This window comes from Labrus bergylta, chromosome 19 (assembly GCF_963930695.1).
Source record: "Labrus bergylta chromosome 19, fLabBer1.1, whole genome shotgun sequence".
Classification (NCBI taxonomy): domain Eukaryota; kingdom Metazoa; phylum Chordata; class Actinopteri; order Labriformes; family Labridae; genus Labrus; species Labrus bergylta.
Window position 1 is genome coordinate 8,572,627 of NC_089213.1, and position 21,152 is coordinate 8,593,778.

Below are 21,152 nucleotides of genomic sequence, written 5' to 3' on the forward strand. Positions count from 1 at the left end.
GAGGTAATTTGTGCAGCAATACAACGGGAAATAAAAGATTTAACATGGAGAAGTCTGTGTTTCATTGACCTGGTTTCTTGTATTGAACTCTACTGTAAAATATTTCCCTATGAGTGGATACCAAATTTACATCATCGCTAGCTGTAACACATTAAAAAGGACCCTGTATAAACCAGCTCTCTCAGAATGCTCCATTATGGTGTGTGTGTCTCTTTAAATGCAATGAGCCCCCCCGCCCTCACCCTGCCCCTCTCTTTCGCATGCAGGGTGTGCAGACGAGTTCAGCTTTGAGCTTCCATGGCAACTCGTTGTTGTGCCCCCTGGGATAAACATTGCCGCTGGAGACAACACAGGAGGGGAGGGGATTTTTTTTTTTTTTTTTTTTTTTTTTACCAGAATCCCACTGTGACATCACTAGGAGAGCAAATTTGAAAAGGAGCATTTTGTCTGTGTTGTAAGACTTATGCAGACCACAAACAAAGGACTGGATGGGTTTATTTCACATTTTGTGGGTCGGTAGACACTCAGGTTACCCAGATATATGTTCAAAAAACACTGTAAAAGTGGATTTTCCATAATATGTCCCCTTTAATGTATGCATTCATGTATGCATTTATGCACATTACTGAGAGACTGATAACAGTGTAAGTACACACTGCAGTTATATTCCACATAATAACTCTAAACACTCAATGCTAAACAAACCCTTCACAGACTAAGTCAAACCAGTGAGACAAATTTGTCTTCCAGAGAGACATTCTCATTAGAGGAGCTGGGAATCAAACTGCAGCCTTCTGACATTTGGATAATCCACTCTTTCCCCTGAACCGCAGCTTCGCCACTGGAATGACAGGACAACCCACTTATGGGTCTCGACCGACCAGCTAAGAGCCACTGAATTAATTTATTTTTCTTCTCTCTTAACTTTAATATTGCTCTTCTACCTTTGGACTTGTCCTTTTTTTTTAGAGCTGACTCTAGGAGCAATGCACACAAATTGCATCGTACCTCCTATTCCTGTGGAAATGACAATAAACTGATCTAATAATAGCCTTAAAGTTATGCAATACTGACCCAACAGGTTCCTTTTTTTTCCTCCACGATGCAACACTCTGCAATATCTCAACAGTGAAATACTCAGGTATTAACATTCACATTTCCTATTCATACTTGTAGAGCCCATGTTTCCCATCATTATTGTTGTTCTTGTTATTTTGCGTTGTCTATATTCGTGCTATATTGTGTCCCTCTGTGTTTGCTTTTTTTTTTTTTTTTTTAAAGATTTGGTTGCTTTGCTTCGCTTTAAGATAAAGATAAGATAAGATATACTTTATTCATCCCAGCAGGGAAATTTAGGTGTTCCAGCAACCAGCATACATACAAACACACAACACAACACATATATACGTACATATCCCACCCATACAAAAAACATGAGCCCACAATACAGTTTGATATATGATATATGCAACTCAGGCTAAAGTTTAAAAGTTGAAATGTCTTCTGTCCTTACTTAAAGGGGAGTCGTTATAAAGTTATAAAGTGCAATTGCAGCAGGTAATCTATCTATTGCTCCACTTCTTTTTGTAGAAGTGGAGCAAATTTTAACCTTCATCACATTTTTAGCAAATTTTAACCTTCATCACATTTTTAGCAAATTTTAACCTTCATCACATTTTTAGCAAATTTTAACCTTCATCACATCCCCCCCCCCCCCCACGGTCAATAAAGTTTGACTGTTTCCAACAATCTTGATGACAGTGACTTCTCTTATGAAACGAAGAGCTTTACTTTGAAACGCACAAGCCGGAAGTCGTCTCATCGTGAGCGGTCGTCCCACCTCTGCGCCGCACCGCGCCGCACCGCACAGCACAGCAAGCTGCACGCGCTCACTCACGGCACAGTGTTTGATAAAAAAAAATAAAAAAAACCTCCTCGTTCTGACTTGCGCGAGAGGAGCAGCAGAACGCGTGCGGCGGTAATGGCTGCCAGGGAGAGTGAGGAAGAAGACAACAAATGAGACCCCAGAGAGACGACCCGAAGGTGAGACTGACACCATGACAACTTACAGCTCAGCTCAGAAAGCCTTTTCTACATGTAGACTATTGTCTGCCTGCTGAGGCTACTTACCTACTTGTCTCGCAGGTGTGTATGTGTGTGTGTGTGTGTGTGTGTGTGTGTGTGTGCTGTTGGGAATGAGGCTATTTGGATGCCACACACACTTACACACACACATACGGGACAATAAACTGTCAATACCCTGTGCTTAACATGCACGCCTCCTCTTTGCCCCCCCTCCCCCCTCCCTCCCTGCGGCGATGGGACAGTTTCAGTGGACTTGTTTCGGTTTATGATTGATTTATAAAAAGCTAAAGACGGAGACGTGCATGCGGTTTTGTGCTGTGAGGAGCTGCACTCTTTGTTAGCTGGTGTTAACGTGATTAGCTCACGTTAGCTGGCGCTGTCCAAGGCCACATAGCTGTTAGCCTGTTAGCCAATCAGACTGCTGGATCCCTAATTAGCCTGTTAGCATTGCTGGCTATCTGCATCTCTTGTCAGCTCCCCCTCCCCTCCACCCCTTTCCGACTTTGTGGAGATACATTATTTATCATCTCCTCTGCCTTCTTTTCTGACCTTTCTGCCTCCTTCACATTTCTTTTTAAGTTTTATAATCTGTCTATGTAAAGGTTGTTTACACACACAGGTGACAGTGTTTTGACACCTGTCAATTTATGGTTGGTTTACACCTTTAAGATAATATGTTCTGTTTAAAGGTAATAGTTTTGTTGTTGAAATAATGGGACTTGCTAAATGTTTTTTTTTTTTCTAAATAATTAGATGAGTCATATTACAAATGTGTTATTTAATTGGTCATTATTTATGTTTTTGTTGACGTTAAGCTCATTTGAATGTTAAATATAAACCTAATTAACTCCTAACACTTTGTTTGCCTGGTGTTAAAACCATTAATCGTCATTGGAAGTGAAGCTGGAACAGTAAAAACAAGTTATTTATTTTCAATATTTTATTTGTAGTTTTTATCTTTTTGTTCATAATACAAATAATACAAGGACATACAGGAACTCAAACAAACAAACCCGGCTCAGACATGTACATTAAAAAATTTGGTGATTAAAAAAACAAGTGAAAAGTAAACAGAAATTTCTTGCATAGCTGCCAGTCACTCAGTAAAACCCAAATAGGCTGTGTATCAAGTCTATAAGAAGAGGTCTGTGGTGGTAACAAGGTGAGCTTTCAACCCACATCAGCTTTGTCCAAATGGGCAAGAAATGGGTCCCAGATTGCCAAGAATTTCTTTATCGAACTTGTCAGAATGAGTCTCTTTGCGATAATCATCCCCAGTGCTAGGGAGCGTTGCAGGCGTGAGGGAAGACTTTCAGTTAACTGTGAGCAGCCAAAGATTGCAATCTGGATGAAAGAGTTTGTTGCAGGCTAAAAACAAGTTATTTAACAGAAAATGATTTGTTGACAAGTTTATTGTCAAGAATATATCTCACAAGTATTTGTTCCTATCTGCTAAATATGGGATTTTTTTGTTACTATTATCCATGGTTTACCATCAAAAACTCAATAACTGCATTTGAATTTGGGACCAGTAAATCACTTCATTAGTCAATTACTGCATGATGGCAATTTTTTTGTCTAAACTCAACAGATTTTCTATGCAAATAATCAGTAAATATCAGTCTGATGAAGTGATGCTCAGAAATGATTTATTTGTTTTTCTTGCATGGTTAAATCTAATTTTCCAATTTGTTTGAACACCATTAGCCCCATTATGAAATCCTTTTAATGAAAACACCCAGTTGTTGTAGTGCTGGCCCTGTTTTCTGGTGTTGCAGGTATATCAGGTTTATGTAACTCCAATAAAAAGGATACGAGAGACATTTCATTTGGTGTCTTCTGGTGAAGTCTAGCCGAGGAGTCAGGTATAGCTGCAGCCTGGCGACCTCTTGTCTCATGCCGTTATAATAAATAGTAAGGGGAACAAGAAGAGATGCTGTTGTGTATATATCGAAAAAAATGTTTGCATAAAACAACAATAACACAGTTTAACATAAATACAAGATCATGTACCCTTTGGTCTCTGCTTTTCAGTCAAGAGGGCAGTGTTTGTGAGCAGCATAATCTGTTTGGTTCAGTTACACCCATGAGAAAAAAATCATGGCGATTATATCTGGGGTTTGTTTGGGAGTTTGATAACCGGCCAGGGGAATTTTACGGAAACATGTGTTTCTCAGACATAATGTGTAAATGATGTCGTGGTTGGGAAATATGGCAGTAAATGGTGAATAAAGTGAGCTTTCTAGGGGGATCTCCAATCAGGGCTGCAGATTGGGAACAAATGGGAAACATTCTTTGAGAGTCTGCAAAACAACATTTTCATGTGGTGGCATTTTTGTGAGATTAGCTAATCTATCAACCATCTAACCTAGTTTAAAAAAATGAAGCTGTCTAACGGCTTATTTTAACAAGATGAGAGATTATAGAGGCTGAAATTAGCTTTGCCAAAAATTCTTTGCATAGAAGGGATGTTAACAGTTTGGAGGAGTTTGTTTTCCTCACAGTTTTACGTGTTTTCAAACACAGGGTCGCTGTGACAATAGCCTCTGTACAGGGGGCGCACAACATACCCGCTAGGCTCCCGGCACCCCTAGGTTATCCAAACGTTAATGTAGACTTGTTACAGCACCATTTTTGACACTTTATGTGAGCTGTCTGATTGACATCACTGCCTTTGTTATCATTAAACACACTGTTGGGTTCCCATCCTTGCTTAATTTGTCTAATGTTGTTTGAGACTACTAATTCCTTCACTGAGAGAAATGGTCATTATAATATTGTGAATAATAAAACCAGACATTAGTAACTCTACTAAGGTCAGGATCAGAAAGGTCTCAGAAATGACACTGTTTCATTTGGGAGGTTATCATTTAGGCAAGTTTTTATGCTCATTTGGACCTGAAGGAAAAACAATGGACAAGGAAAAGCTAATAAATTAGCTTTCAAGTACCAACCCCCCTGACTCCCTCCTGTGTGAAGCATTTGGGGGGAATTCCTCCCCATTACGAAAAAAATGAATTTCAGGCCCTGATGCACTGGGGCACCAAAATATCGCTCAAAGGGGGAGAATGAAACGGTCGTCAAGTTCAATTATCCTTACAACGTAGCAGAGGAGGAATGCCCATTCACAAAATTTAAATCCCAAACAATGAAGGAGCAAAGGTCGAATGTGGCCAGTTTATAGCTGCCTCCTGCCGCACCTTTAGTTTACAAGTTTGATATCAAGTGGAGATGAGTCTGTCGGCGCTTTCCTCTGCATTGAAAACAAGACAACTGATTATCATCGAAGGTCACTGATTAATACCGTGCTTATTTAAGCAATCAGTCAATTAAAAAAATAAATACATGCTCATCTAGGAAAGAAGTGAACAAATCAAATCATAAGCTAGTGCAACTCACTGAGAAGGTTGGTAGCACCAGTGTCTCTAAGTTTGAAGCCTGGCAAGAAGATTACCAGGCCAAAGAAAAGCAGCAAATTTCAAACCATATCCGTTATAATGTTGTCAAAAATGTGCAATACTTTTCCCCCCTAAGATTTACTTTTGGCCGATGTCTTCTGATAGGACAGTGGATAGTGTCGGAAATAAAGGACAGAGAGAGAGAGAGAGAGAGAGAGGGGGAACGACATGCGGGAAAGGAGCAACAGGTTGGACCTGAACTTGGGCCGCCTGCCCTAAGGACTAAAGCCCCCGCACATGAGGCACACCCACCAACCACCAGACCACTGGCGCCCAAAATGATTCTATACTTTGACACTTTTCGATTCCACATGTTTGAGGAGGAAAAACCCTCTGATGTTTAAATGACGGTAATGATGCAGAGCTTCTGCAAGCGAAAGAGAGAGAGAGAGAGAGAGCGAGCACTGCATGTCTAAACTGCACAACTAATTAGCATAGCTTCTCTACTGAAGGTTTGCCAATGTGCTGATAAGACAGTGGGAAGGAGTTTGCCTGACTTTTGTTGTAACTAAGATTTGAAATCAATAGAAAAATAACCCACTGGCTCTCTGTCCACAGTGAGGACTAGGATGGTAAGCAGCCAGCCGAAGTACGAGCTGATCCAGGAGGTGGGCCGCGGCAGTTACGGCGTGGTCTATGAGGCGGTGGTGAAGCGCACAGGGGCCCGGGTGGCGGTGAAGAAGATCCGCTGCCACTCTCCAGAGAATGTGGAGCTGGCCCTGCGGGAGTTCTGGGCCCTCAGCAGCATACAAAGCCAGCACCCAAACGTCATCCACCTGGAGGAGTGTATCCTGCAGCGGGACCAGCTAGCGCAGAGGATGAACCACGGCTCCAGCTCCCCGCTCTACCTGGAGGTGAGGATGCAGAGTTCAATGTAATGGGGTGTGGGGGACAGGGGAGGTCTGCTGCAGTTTAACAGTAATCTGGATTTGGCTCTGTCCAATGTCTTGAATTTGTACAGCCGAACCAATTTTAAACACTCTGTGTCAGAATTACATATTGCTCCTTTAATGGGACACTGCATGGAGTACTAAACATTTCTGTTTCAAAGTATACGACTGCATAGGATGATCATTAATGATGACCTCGGTATTTTTGAAACGATCATCAAAAAGTATCCAAGTTAAAATTTTGACAAGCTTCACCTCTACCTTTTGAATTACACAATGTCGGGTTTCTGTTACTTTATATTTTGTTGCAGTGGTATAGAAACAGGTGTTGTTGATTTATATCATATCAAAGTTTAAAATCCTGGTGTCGTAACAACCATGCTCTAAAGTGGTCAAAGATTGACATTTTGGCGGTGCAGAATATCATCATAAAGTTGTTGGTAAAGCCTGGTTTGTCTTCCTTTGTGTGAGCTGCTGTTGTGAATTAGCAGAAGAGCTGGATGTTTCTGGATGGTTCTGCGGCCCCACAGTCACATGAACGTGTTGTCAGGTTGAGGTAGGGGGCCTCCCCTCCCCTCCCCAGTCAACCTGTCTGCTGCCTGTCATGTCGCAGTACCTCCCCGCTGTCTGACGGCAGGGACACAGGCGCTCTGCTGGTGCCTGATTATAGTCTCTCAGCGGCACGCTGGGCTATTGTCACACCGTTCATTCAGCTTTCTGCAGCGCTAGCATTGGATACTTTCCCAGAATCCCTTTTATTCCAGCTCTTTTTTTATTGCGCTGTAATGTTCCAGTACGTGCCTTCAGAAGAACACATGATAATGGGGCAGAATTATCTGACCGCACCAACTGTGGGATAATTTGCATCCATTCTTTTTGGGCGGTGGATTCTTCGGCTGCCGGCTTGTCAAACAATTTGCAGCCATTTGTTTACAGCGGGGCTTCCACTAGGATTTGCCTACAAAACATATTCAGAGCACATGTGTTGTCTGTAAAGCAGTTTACATTGTTAGCTTCCATGCAGGGTTTCATCTGCTGACAAAATTACTTTCATCTTGCATTTCTCTGACTTATAATTTTAACTGCTTCTGCCATTTTTTTTCTTTGTTATAGAAGGGTTCTCACTAAAATGAACAATGCAAACCCTCAGACTTACTCTGACTGACTGATCTCATTAGTAACATCAAAATCTTTTCCTCTGCCTTCATCACAGACTTACTAACGTATATACTACTATAAGTGATTACAGACCTTTTTTTTTAAATTACCTCCAGCTCTTGCTTTTTAAACAGACGATAGACTGTAGAAAAGATGGACGTAGTCTCTGTAGCCTTATTCACTCTGCCTGTTTTAGGCAGTATATGTACTCCCCTGTGACGTCTCACCTTCACTATGAATGTCACAAAGGAGTAAAGGGGGACGAAGTGATGTCAGCTCTGTGCCGCCGTTAGAGATAGTAAAAGAGGCGTTGCAGGGGCGAGACCGGATCTGCATGGCCAGCCAAAACAGCGCTCTATGTGTGCATTTGGATCTCCCGCTGTTTCTCTAAATGTCCTGCTTCCATAAAGCCATAATGCAATGTGAATTCAGACTGGGTCACCAATAATACGCTGTTGCGGAATTATATCAGAATGTACAAAAGACATGATGGCGGCAGAGCTTCTTTGTGGAATCACACTCTGAAAAAGGCGAGTGAAGTCACCCATTAGTTGCTGAAGAGAATTCTTGAAGCGATGGCAGTCACCCTTATGGATGTTATCTTTACCTTACCTTTGATCGTCTGATAACAGACAAAGAGGTGAAAGCCAAGGCAGCTCTTATGCCTCCTGGCAAACAGCTTCAAACGCCCCCACCTGGTAGCCAAACCAGACACGCACGCCCCTGATTATGCAAAATGTATGCAAACACTCTTATATCCAATAAAAACTAAAAATGGTGAGCCTTAAAAAAAATGTATGTCCTGTACACAAACAAGAAGCTATAGGAATAGCCTTTGATACCAAACCTGTTTTTTTTTTTTTTTTTTTTTTAAACTACTGTTAACATGTAAAAATTGGATTTAAACATGAGACCTGATGGAAATTGCTTGGTGTTTGCATTTAGCCTCAAGTGGACACCTGAGGAACTGCATTTTTTTGCTCTTCCAGGTTGACTTAAAGGAAGATGCCTTCAGCTCGTTAATTTCCACTAATATTTTTCTACTTTTAGTGATTGTACATCACCTGTTTTCAATTCCCTTCATCTCTTATCATAAGACTTAATAGATCTCTTTAGGTGTGTTCAGACTAGAGTTCACAAATGTCAATACTTCATTACTTTCTTGATGCCACGTGGGAAGAATACTTAAAGTGCTTTCACCCCCCCAGCTTTTAACTTTTATTTTTATTTATTATTTTATGTACTTTTAATTTATTTTAACTATAAATATTTTAATATTTTAGCTGTTTCATTTTTTAAATTTTTAGGCTGCAAGAAAAATGAAATTACTCTGAAGTGACTTCTCTTCGACATTATTCTTTATTAACCTGTAACCTGTTGCTTTTCTATATTACATGTAAAACATCATCTATCAAACTCTGGGGATACATCCCAAATGAATTTCAATTTAACACGAGAAGGATGATGCTTGCAGGTTTGTGGTCTGCTGTCAAAAAGAGATGAAATGAACTGACTTCCTGCAGCAGACATTAAAGATGAGAGGCCTCTCACTTGGCTCTGATTAAAAAAAAAATGGCCTTAAAGAAAGATAGCTGACAACGTGATGAATACAAAGCCAGAGCAACCGGGCTCGTTAGGTTCTGAGTGACATTTTCTTCTCCCTACAATGCAGAGCTGTTTCTCATTGTGCCAGTAATGATAAAAACTAGACCAGACATAAGAGATATACTACTTAATCTGTAGAGTTATTACATTAGCTTTTACCCTCGGTTTATACAGATGTTCATCAGTTTGTTCAGTGGCCTCCTTTTAGCTGTGGACAGTATTTTCTGTTAAACACTGTGACGGCTGTAAAGAAGTTGGCTAAATTATTTATTTTATAATTGATTCAGTCCCACAATTCCACAACTAGCCGTGGTTGTAGCTCTGGTGGCTGTACTGCCATACTGCTCTACTACCTGGATGTAAATCAGCACAGTGGACGGATGGTATCTTGAAGCGTGTAGCTATTTGGCAACTGATTTTGAACATCACTAGTATCGTTTTGACTTAGCTTTTCTTCTTCTGTGTTTCTACTGCAGCTGGTCGAGACGTCTCTGAAGGGAGAGATCACATTCGACCCCTGCTGTGCCTACTACCTGTGGTTCGTCACCGATTTCTGTGACGGAGGCGACATGAACGCCTACCTGCTGTCCCGCAAACCCAGCCGCAAGATCAACACCAGCTTCATGCTGCAGCTGGGCAGCGCCCTGGCCTTCCTGCACCGCAACCAGATCATACACCGCGACCTCAAACCGGACAACATCCTCATCTCCCAGGCCTGCTCGCCGGCCGGCTCCTGCGAGCCCACCCTCAAAGTGGCCGACTTTGGCCTGAGTAAGGTGTGCTCCACCTCCGGGCTCAACCCAGAGGAGCCGGCAAGTGTCAACAAGTGCTTCCTGTCCACGGCCTGCGGAACAGACTTCTACATGGCCCCTGAGGTCTGGGAGGGACACTACACCGCCAAGGCAGATATCTTTGCTCTGGGAGTGATCATCTGGGCCATGGTGGAGCGCATCACCTTTGTGGACGTGGAGACTCAGAAGGAGCTGCTGGGGAGCTACGTGCAGCAGGGTTCAGAGATTGTTCCTCTTGGGGAGGCCCTGCTAGAGAACCCAAAGATGGAGCTGCTGATCCCCGCGAGGAAAAAGAGCATGAACAGCCACATGAAGCAGCTGATCAGGGAGATGCTGTCGGCCAACCCTCAGGAACGGCCCGACGCCTTCGAACTGGAGCTCAGACTGGTCCGTATCGCCTGCAGAGAGCTGGACTGGGACACGTGATGAACCAGCAAACGGCCCCACAGACTGAGCTGATCAAGCACATGTACACATCTCATCGGTTAATGTTAATCTAGAAGATCACATTTTGGGAATATTGTTTTTTTTGTTTTACTAGGGAACAATAATTAGAATAGCAGTTGTTTGTCTTTTCTTAAAGGGGAATTCTGTTTTTCAACTGTTGCCTGATGTTTGATTATTTTGGGGTCTAAAACAGTTTTTACACATGCACTCCAGAAAATATTCTGCCACTGAAATCTCCCTGAATTGCTAATGCACACATACTTTGTAGTATAAAGTTTCAGGAAGGGATGAGGGCCTCAAGACGTCTAAAAAAGACGCTGTGGAAGTCTTAAGATGACAGATAAAGCAACAGCGTCGGACACTATAATGGCCGAGTGGAAAAGAATATACTGGCGAGCAGTGAAGAGTGTGAAGCAGCTTCATGATATGCATGATGATCATGCATGCTAGAAGGCACCGTGAATGATGTAGACGTCATCACCCAGCTGCACGCTTGTGGTGAATTATACTGAATGTTTTTTTGCTGCATTTGCAATTAGGCTCACCCTTGCGCAATGTGGAAATAGTCTGGTAAAGAATTCCACTGCGTTCACCCAGATTATCAGGAGTTTAGTGCATGTGTGAAAACACTATAAAGGACTGATAGATACTCAGAGTTTTGGAATATCTCCCTTTTACTGGAGCAATTCCAAAATGTTTTGTACCCATCCTCATTCAGACCCTGAAGTATTTAGAAACATTTGGCCCAGGTGTAAGAATACCAGAATTCCCCTTTAAACTGCACCCACTGTTCAAGCACATCCAGTCCTCTACAAGCTGTGTCTTTATATTGAAGGGGAGAGGTGTGAAACTCACTGCTGCTGCGCCGAAGTGCAGCTTAGTCTCAGGCTAATCACATCACAGCTTCCACTTCCTCCTTACAGAAGCACTCGAGCGTGATGGAATGAGCAAAATGACCCCCAAAAGTCCTGGATTCAATTAAAAGTGAAAGTCAAACAGTTTGTCTACAAATACCACTGTGGACTTGGTGCTAATTATTCTAACTAAATGCAATATGAGACATAATCCTGTGATCATTACAGCTTATATATATCCAAAGGGCCCATATTAGAACACAATCACCTCCTAAGTGTTGAATGTTTTGAAGTTTTCCGTGGCTTTAACAGAAAAGCTGACTTCCAAACTTTACTCTGGTACCGGACCACCAGCACTGACATCAAGATTTGATTCTGTTTAAGCATCAAATGCTGAAATGCCCAGCACACTCAGGTAGTTAAATCACACAATATGACGGGTATTTGTAGACAAACTCCATACAGTCAAGGTCAGTTTTTCAGTCACAGAAAGGGGGAACATCTCCAAACTTTGGTGCTTGAAGATAACATTGTGTGTATTTCTTAAAGCTGCTTCGTTGGTAGTTTTGGGTAGGGGACGTTTTATCAGTAAGTGTCCTCCCAGCAGGTGCTTGTGGTTGGTGTTTCTCTCTTGTCTGCTCATCTCAGACTTACAGATAAGACGATCGGTCTCAGACACACCAATAACCAGGGTACAAGAATGTAAAGCGACCAAGACGGGTCATTTATAAAGCCTTAAAGACCAAACACTAGATTTTTAATTCACTTCAAACAGTTGATCAAAAAGTCCACAGGATCATTCTGGTTTACGGCACTGGGTGGTTTCTTATATTTGGCTGTTATTCGGTCAGTAACTTGTGATCACAAAATGTATTTAACATTTCAGTTCCGCTTGAGCGGTCTACGAAGGCCGGGTTGTTTTTTTTCTGCTGGGTCATTCGAAGGATGCTAGCCCTGAATTGGGACAAAGCAGATCTCTGATGATGCTATATCTGAAATTCACTTGCATGGTTTTTACAGACAGCTGGAAATAAACCAGAATTATCCTCGAATTAGGAAATCCAAAACACAAAAGACGCTGCCATAAAACAGTTCTGCCCATATTTAGACGACTCGTTGAAGTGACTTCTCCAAACACATAATAAAACAAAACTACTGCTTAGCCTAAATCCCCCGTTTTGCCTAAACCTAGATTTAATTACCTGAAGGGTGAGCTGTGACATGAATATTCACCTCCGAGTCCATTTGAAGAGGAACACTGAAACTCCCTGAAAGCACTTTGATTTCCTTGTTTTTTTATTTTTTATTTATTCCTGATAACTACCTGCTGCGTCGTATCGAGCCGCTCTGCGAGGCTGGATTCAGTGCGATAACTGCGTCTGCATTTGTTTACCAGGCGAACACAATGTCAGCCAACAGTCTACTTATGCATGCAGTGCCTCTCACCTTCAGGGAGGAAGTGAGAGATGGCACCAGTGCACTCGACACACAATCCTCCGTGAGCCAGAGGATCTCTGCTTTCTTTTTCTTTTTTCTTTTCTGAAACATAATACTGTTGTGTTTAACTTGATCTCCTCTCACTGTGTCACTGCTGCTCGTTTCCTTTGGCTCTGGATCTTACAGTAATCCCTTTCTTCATGCTTCCGACAGGCTAATTCTAAGCCTATTAAGTCGTTGCAGAGCTTGGCGGAGGATCATGTGTGCAGGACCCCTTTTTGCCTTTCAGGTCGTACACACATTAAGTTGTGCAGTTTAACCTACACCTATACAAACCAAACAACCCTGGCTATTCCATTGCCTTCAAACTGTGGCAGAAAATTACGCTTCTGTTTGACTTGTTGCCAATGCCAATATGAATCTGCTCGATGGCCTTTAATTCTCACGGCTTACTTGTTTTATTTGCTGTTCTGATGAGATTGATATCTGCCTTATCTCTCAAAGTCCCTGCTTCCTTTTAGACACTAGAGTGGCCTCCGTGATGTCGCACCCAAACACACAATTGGCCACAAAGTTGTGCTTGAGATGCATCACATTTAACCCTCTCTTTGGTGTGAATATTAATACCATAGATCAGTTTTAAAATCTGTGCCGCAGGAAGTCAATGCTGCTTTTGGACAATGTTGCTTCGCTTGAAGAATGTGGTATTTGTGGTTCACAATCGAGCATAAAGTTTGGTCTCAAAGTAGGTCACCCATATCCTGAGAGCTCGAATCAGAGCAGAGGATGATGGGTAGAGTCATTTCTAGCCAGTTTTCTTCCCTCAACCCCCAAGAAAAGAGAGGGTATAGGGATGAAAGACAAACGGCTTTCTTATGAGGTGTGAAACATTTGCCAAACAAATACTAGATGTGGGGTTTGAAAGAGATTTCACCCTTTGATTTGTTGTATTATTCCTTTGCACATGTGTAAATACTGTACAGGATCAACATGACGAACAAGGTTGATGTACATTTTGACTGGGTGTGCTCTGTTTTTAGGAGCCTGACTTGATTGACATGTAAATTGCTGTGATGATTCTTTCTTTGTTTTCTTCTTCTGATTGAGCTTCAGTTTACTTTGGTTATGGAAAAGATGTGGTATATTTACAGGTCAATACTGTTGGTGTGATAGTGATAATTGTATGTTTTCATCGGCCTATTGTTGGTGATTTTGTGTAAAGCAAAGCTGGTAGACCATGTGGGTCAACTCCAACGGTCCTTTTCTGTCTGGTTCTGGGGTAGTTTTGGAAATGGTAAAAGTCTTTGAAACTCTCGGTCATCGATTTAAAACAAAAAAAAAAACCCAAACAAACAAAAAAAAAAAACCTCAGCACTTCAGTAGCCCTGATCCAGGACCCCCATGCAATGTCCACCAATACTGCTATCTCCAGGAACTCAGTTTAGCCAGAAAGTGAAACAATATGAGATTTCTGAGGCCGATAAAGATTGTAACTCTGGTTACTCAGATCACTGGTAATGGTGGTCTATAAAGTGCATTTTGAACTTTAATAAAAAGACACCCTTTCCATGTGGACTGCTTATCTATGATGCTCTGAAAGGATTGTCAAAATGCACTCAGAAAGCTGCTTCCAGGACAAATAACTTGTATACCTGAGTATACAGGCGTTCATTTCAGGCCGACATGGGCCTATAGTCGGTAGTCCGCTATTGGATGGCACAATTTTTGATAAGAGTAAGAATGTAAACTTTTAAGAGCACGCTTTGAGACTGCAGTTTGCACTCCTCCCAACATTCAGCACGTTTACATGCATACTTGCGTCGATTGGGATATTTACCTGGACAACTGTCCTTGTCCCAGTACTAGTAAGGGGGGGGTGGATTTACTGACAGAGGTATGTCTGACGTCGCGGTCGCTATGGTACTTAGAGATACACCCCCTTTCAGCAATTATTGGACCTTCTGATCGACCTATTACATTACACATACCAAAAACTCACCAAATTGTCTGTCGAACCATGAAAACATGGAAAACTTAACAGCTCTGTTCATTTTGTATCCTCGCTTGTCTAGAAATGTGTGTTTCTCGCTCTAGCACTCGCCGTTTTGGTTCCTTCGTCTTTTGTTTTCTTTATGGATTTCTTCTACACATTCAGGCTGTTCTACTTCCTAGTCCAAGCCTGGCACATATGGGAACTGTGGAGGATGTGCTGAACGCCTAGGACTGAGGTGTATACATGTAAGAGTAACTCAACCTCCAACCGGATTATCTAAGTGTTCTATTCCGCCTTCAACAAGTTAGACCTAATTCGATTTCAAAGCAAATTTACGTACAGGTAGAAATAAAGTATCCTGAACCTTATTTCACTCAGTCAGAATAACAATAAATCCCTTTTTTTGATATTGTGATACCATACTGATCCTCTGCAGAACATGCAACAGAGCATCAAGAGCCTTGCAGATATTGATTATTAATAGAGTTGGTTAAATATATAAAATCGTTAAACAGGAAGTTGCATTGTACTAACAGCTTTCTGAGGGTCTTCACTTAGTTATATCAGTCCACAATCCCAACATTATAGGTATGATATTGGTAATTTGTTTAAGGTCCCCCCTTAAATTGGCATTGATATCAGTCTAAAAATCCCTCTTTGTTCTGACTCTCATGTAGCATTTCTGTTCTTGATGAAATAAGTATTGACTCCATTTTAAGCCACCTCTGCTTTATTATAAGTACACAAAGTTCTGTTGATGCACATTGGAAAATATGCTAATTCCAATAGACGTTATAGACCACATAGACGAGCCAATATGTCATTCAGGTTCACATTTGAAGAAAAAAATGTCACTGGTGGCAAAGAAATGCCAATGAAGACCTGATGCATGAAAACCTGGTCCTGGATGAGGGCTGCACTTCACATAAAACCTGTCCTGTGTCGGATGAAGAACACTGACTCATGTCAAACGAGATCCAAACTCACAGATCTTCTGCTCTCACTATTTTGTATGAACAATTTTTTCCCTTGTCGATGTAAAGTATTTTGAAGAGATTAAATGAAGTTTATCAGAATTGGTGTGAACACCTGTCAATCACTGTTGAACTGATGAATTTTTAAATAAAATGGATTGAAAGAAAAAGTTGAATTGCATTTCAAGTTGACCTATCATGCTCATCACCATTTCAAAACTGGCATATAGTGTTAGAATGCAGAGTGCCCAAACTAATTGTAGGCAAAGTTTCAGATCAAGAGGTAAACGTTTGTTGGAGTAATCCCAGTGTGAGTCCGCAGAGGGCGCTAAACGGCTTGTTCTGAAAATCGCACAAAGTTTCGCCGATATGAAACCAACAATTTCACGAGATGGCTAAATGCCTCTACATTGGCCGTTGAAAACTCTTACATAGGCTCTCTCTTCCATAGCGCTCCCAGAGAGCTGGCCAATCAGAAGAAAATGGGCCCATGGGGAGGGGGGTCTTAAAGGGACAGCAGCTGAAACAAACAGTTTCAGGTAGAGCTGAAATATGTTTTTTTTTTTTCTTACTGACGCCAATATCATATAAATAAGGAGTTTGTTGAGCTGCAAATCATGCAAAGCTGCTCTGTAGGTTTCACAGAATGACAACATGAAAGGTGAAAATGAGGATATGGTCGGATCTTTAATGAAATGAAGCATGGAGTCCACCACTACTCTTAGAGTCTTTTTCCTCCTCTGTGGACCTACACTGAACCTGCACTGCTGCACAGGTGATTGCTGTAATTCAATACACCTGCAGGCTGACAGCTACACCTGACATCTTCTCCCTCCTGCAGCTTCCAGCTTCACTGTTTATGATCTTGCTTCTCATCGTCCTAATATTCTACTTTTTGACTAAATGTGAGATGGTTAGATTTGAATACATTTTGTCATGTGGAACCGAGGTAAGTGTGCACATTTCTCAAATCAGTCCAACAAAAGAGCTTTAAACAATACCTCTGCTGTCTTTATGAGGCTTGAGTCTCTTGTTTTCACAGCCTGCAGTCAGTCCCCTGCTGGGACATGCAGCCACAAAGCAGTGATATCAAAGGTGTGTCTACCTCCTGTCGATAACACATTCTGAAATCATCTGGAGAAAATGTGTTCCTATAGACTGTAACAGATTCCTTCACTTCCATCTCTCCACAGACGGCATTTCTTCAGATTTTACCGTGCACAGTGTCTCAGCTGCTGTCTGCTTCAGAAGTCAGCAGTGACTCTTTCGCAATATGCGACTTGGAACTTAACCAGGTGTGCGTTACAACACTTATTTTGTACAATTTAAAGAGGATTTAAGTCGACGTGACTGGAAATGAGTTCTGCACAGAGTCTGGTTATGGAGTTTAGTCCCACCACCTGATTTTGAATCACACATCTGGGGAATAAAGACAGAGCCTCCACCTGTCCAGCAGCAACAGGAATCAGGTTGGGTAAATCTCAAACATATAGAGAGGACTCCAGGGAGGGCTGCTGTCCCAAGTGAATGTGACACCAAAGTTGGATGCACTTACAATAGATCACTTGGTGTAAGACATGTTGTTAGCACTGCAGCAGATCGCTCCAGTGAAGTTAAAGGATATATGGAGGAAGTAAATGCCTGGCCTAGCAGTCAAGGTAGCAGACTACCCAGATCATGCAAACCACTGCACACGAGGGCACATGTGGCCAAATAATCTCCATAATTTTTCTTTCTTGTACAATATTACCAGGAGCATGATGGGAATTAATGTTACCAAGGAATCTAGGGTCAGTCTTGTAAATAGGGACCCTGCAAGACAAGCAGTTTTTGCTAAATCTATCGGTGTGTGACTGAAATGTCTTCAAATGTGAGAGGGTGGAGTATGTCCATTTTTTTTAATATGTGATCATTGTTGACATTTTTTAACAAAAAGTTTTGAAAATTCAGAATTGTAAATCACTTAAATGTCTGACAAACTGGCACTAGCTTACTGCAGAGTATGGAGCCACTTAAGTCTCAAAAAGCTCACTTTTCATTCTTGTGCACACTAAATAATTATGTTGTGGTCACACAGCTTGTGTGCCCAACATGATGATTTTTACTTTTCACAACCTTAGGGGCTGTGAAGGAAAGTACACATATAAAGGCCAAAGCCTGAGTTTTTGTCCCATCATAACTTCATTGTGCATCTTCTTGCTGCAGCTGTCTGTCGTGGGCATCATCAGAGGATATGTTCCCTTTGTGACCAACGTCCAGTATTCATTGGACGACATGACCGGTCCACCTTTGAGTGTGAAGCAGTGGGTCAACTCAGAGGTAAGTACAATCCGCAGGCTTTTTAAAAAACTAAATGTGGAAGTAAATTATAGTTTTTAAGATTCTGTTTCTCACAGGATGGCGCTTCGATTACTTTTGTTCCTCCTGGAACGTACGTGAAGGTTATTGGAAGTCTGCGCAACTTCAGAGTAAGTGATTACAGACAAAGGGTTTCAGAAATGATCAGCTTGACTTGGCCTGAAACCGAATGTCCAATTTCTGAAGTGGCTAACTGAGCCCAACAGGTCCCATGGCCTTTTAAACACCATTACTATATGATTAATTTGTATAAGGTTTTTTTTTTTTTTTTTTTTTTTTATATAGGTTTTTTCACCTGCATTTTTAAAAACAAACACACCATGTCAATAATGCAATGAACTATGGGTAAATCAGTGAAGTATGCTTCCCAAGCGGCCTCTCTGGTAGTCTTCAGAGTCTTCTTTTAGCCCCTTGTGGACCCGGTGAATGCTGGGTTCTGACTGTCCTCTGCCCCCGCAGACTTCTGAAAACTCTCCGCAGCCCGAACGTCTGCGAGATAAAGCAATGCTTTGACACCCCCCCCCCCCCCTTTTTTTTTTTATTGTTGCCTTAGAGAAAGAGAACATTGTTGGCGATGGATGTGCGCTGTATCAAAGACCTGAATGAAATCACGTCACACATGCTGGAAGTGGTACAAGCGCATATGCAGCTTTTTGGAAAGGTAAAACTGTGTATGTGTGTGTGTGTCAAATGATTTATTGTATAATAAGCAGAAACTAAAGTAAAAATTGTGTTTTGCTATTTTATTACCCTGAAATCTTTAATTATTCCAATTTAAACTGCAGACTAACTTTTTGAGCAGAACTCTTTTTTTTTTTTTTACAAATTTTAAAGGTCACATTGTATGCAAAATAAACATGACAATGTTTTTCGAACACTATATCTGTTCTCAACTCTAATATGGACCTCTAAGACCCAATGAAACTTGTTGGAAGAAGTACAGTATGTGGCCTTTAAAAAATGTTTAGAACAAAGCGAGCGTGTTTCATCCTTCAGAGATAAAATGTTGCATTCAAATAGTGAAAACCCTTACGTTGTTTTTATTGTTTCTTCAGGGATTTGATGTGAATATGAATATCACTGCTGCACCGCGATCTGAAAAAGTCTTTGATTACGGAGGTGATGATGGACACCCTGAAGACGTCTTAGCAAACGATCTCTCCACCATCCAGTCTCAGGTTAGTTATAGGGTTTAAAGGTTCAGTTCAACCAAATAACAGACACGGTATCCCTACACTACCAATACAAAAAAAAAAACTGCATTTAGATATTTATTTCTAGAAAACTGATTTCCCATAAGTGTGTTCATTGTGAGTCTTTGCATTCTTCTAACTGTGCGCTCTCTGCACAGGCTAAAACAATCAAAGTTCAAGTCAAATGTTAAAAGTAGTAGTAGTTGTCTTTGAGTCAGACTCAAACACAAAACTTTAAATATCCACCTCTGAACAGCTTTTATTGCTACAGTATCACGACTTAAAAATAAACGACCCACAGCTTGATAACCAAAATAGAAAACTTGACAACACATGTCAAGCGTTAAAGAAAAAGAGATTTCCAACACGACCTAATACAGCAACATGACAAGACACTACCACACAACTGTATTCTTCAAAACAACCAAAATCCCCAACACAACCTTGTGTGTGTGTGTGTGTGTGTGTGTGTGTCTGACAAAAAAATCCTAGCTCATCACATTCTGGTTGAAGAAACTGATGCCTGTTTAGTTTTAAGTGTGTGTTTAGATTCTGTGTTAGTAAACTCCGCTGATGCTGTAGAGTTTCATATTGGCCTGATTTGCTGCAGCATCCAATCAGGGACTGATATCCTATATCGGCGGGGGAGGGGGGGCGTGTCCATCTTTAAGGCTGCTCTCATGTTTCCTCACTCATCACGCCTCAGATCTCCCTCCTCTCTCCTCAATCACCTCTTTCCCTCAGAGCAGCTTTCGGGGCTTTGGAACGATCCTTAAGATGGCAGGTCATGAACGACTGAGAAGTGAGGAGACATCACTTAGTAATAAAGTCTTCTCCTGATTGCTCTGTTAGGTGCTGCATGTCATCAGGAGTTTCTCTGTCCAACTTGAAGGCATCGGTTTCAATGACCTGGAGAGACAGCTGGAACACCTGAGTGTGTGGGACATCAGGTACCTCTTAACTTCAACATACCTCATGTGTTTTGTGTGTCTATGCATGCATTGAATAAATTATGAAAGCCTCAGTCCATACACATGTACTTGTGCGGAGGTTGGATGGTGATAGACCAGGAGCTTTATCCAAAAAAGTCTTATCTTTCCTTTCATTTCTCTCTTCTTCTTGTACAGGACTTCGTTGACATTTTTGATCAATGAAGGTCACGTCTTCTCCACCATTGATGAGCATCATTTCAAGTCGTGTGTACATTAGTGGCGACGCATCATGGCATCTACACACTACCCATATTTTTGAAGTCGGCATAGACTGTATTGTTTTTGTTATTTATTTAAGGCTTAATATCGGTTACGCTGTAAAAAAAATTTTTGTAGAGAATAAGTCAACCGATGTATTGATGTTTTTTTAAATGTTGTAACTTTTCTGTTTCTAATTTGTTTTCTGAATACGTGGGTACACAGAAGAAAAAAAAAAGATGTCATGCTATCTGTACATAAAGTATGAAGTGCTAAGTTCATCTGGTGACCTCTTCATTTAAGGTACCACTTGGTATGAGTTATGCCAAAATTACCAGCTGTCTCTTTTTCTGGCTCTTTGTCTGTCGATAAGTAGAACAAAGGTTTTTAGTATTGAGACATCATTTGCAGCATGGCGACCGCCATTAACGGGCTTCAAAGGTCGCCTTCATTGACCAATGGGTGATGTTGCTGAGGCTCCGTCCATGTTTATTTACAGTTTTTAAAGGGGGTATGGATGATCAATTCCTCTACATGTCACCAAGTTTACAGTAAGCTTTGGGTAAGTCCCAAAGGAAAGTCTGCACACATGTGGATTTACAGATTGTGTGTAATTTGCCGTTGAGAATTTGGCATCTGAGCTCTCACACACTGGACGATTTCACAATGGGAAGGCGCTAAACACACACACAGTCCCTGAGCTCGTCAGTATGGACAGA

The 21,152-nt window shown here is 41.4% G+C and overlaps 2 protein-coding genes across 2 annotated transcripts; both read left to right on the top strand.

The window, feature by feature from the left end:
• Window positions 1-1,824: 1,824 nt before the first annotated feature.
• On the top strand, window positions 1,825-15,868 carry pdik1l (PDLIM1 interacting kinase 1 like). The gene is made up of 3 exons (XM_020638027.3): window positions 1,825-2,043; window positions 6,102-6,397; window positions 9,673-15,868. The coding sequence occupies exons 2-3, from the start codon at window positions 6,113-6,115 to the stop codon at window positions 10,411-10,413; spliced, it is 1,026 nt and encodes a 341-aa protein (XP_020493683.1). The 5' UTR covers window positions 1,825-2,043; window positions 6,102-6,112; the 3' UTR covers window positions 10,414-15,868.
• A 415-nt stretch (window positions 15,869-16,283) lies between these two features.
• On the top strand, window positions 16,284-20,714 carry LOC109987076 (replication protein A 32 kDa subunit). The gene is made up of 9 exons (XM_020638040.3): window positions 16,284-16,641; window positions 16,735-16,787; window positions 16,886-16,987; window positions 17,898-18,011; window positions 18,089-18,160; window positions 18,604-18,711; window positions 19,106-19,228; window positions 20,096-20,193; window positions 20,371-20,714. Exons 1-9 carry the CDS (start codon window positions 16,629-16,631, stop codon window positions 20,450-20,452), a joined length of 765 nt encoding a protein of 254 aa, XP_020493696.2. The 5' UTR covers window positions 16,284-16,628; the 3' UTR covers window positions 20,453-20,714.
• The last annotated feature ends 438 nt before the right edge of the window (window positions 20,715-21,152 follow it).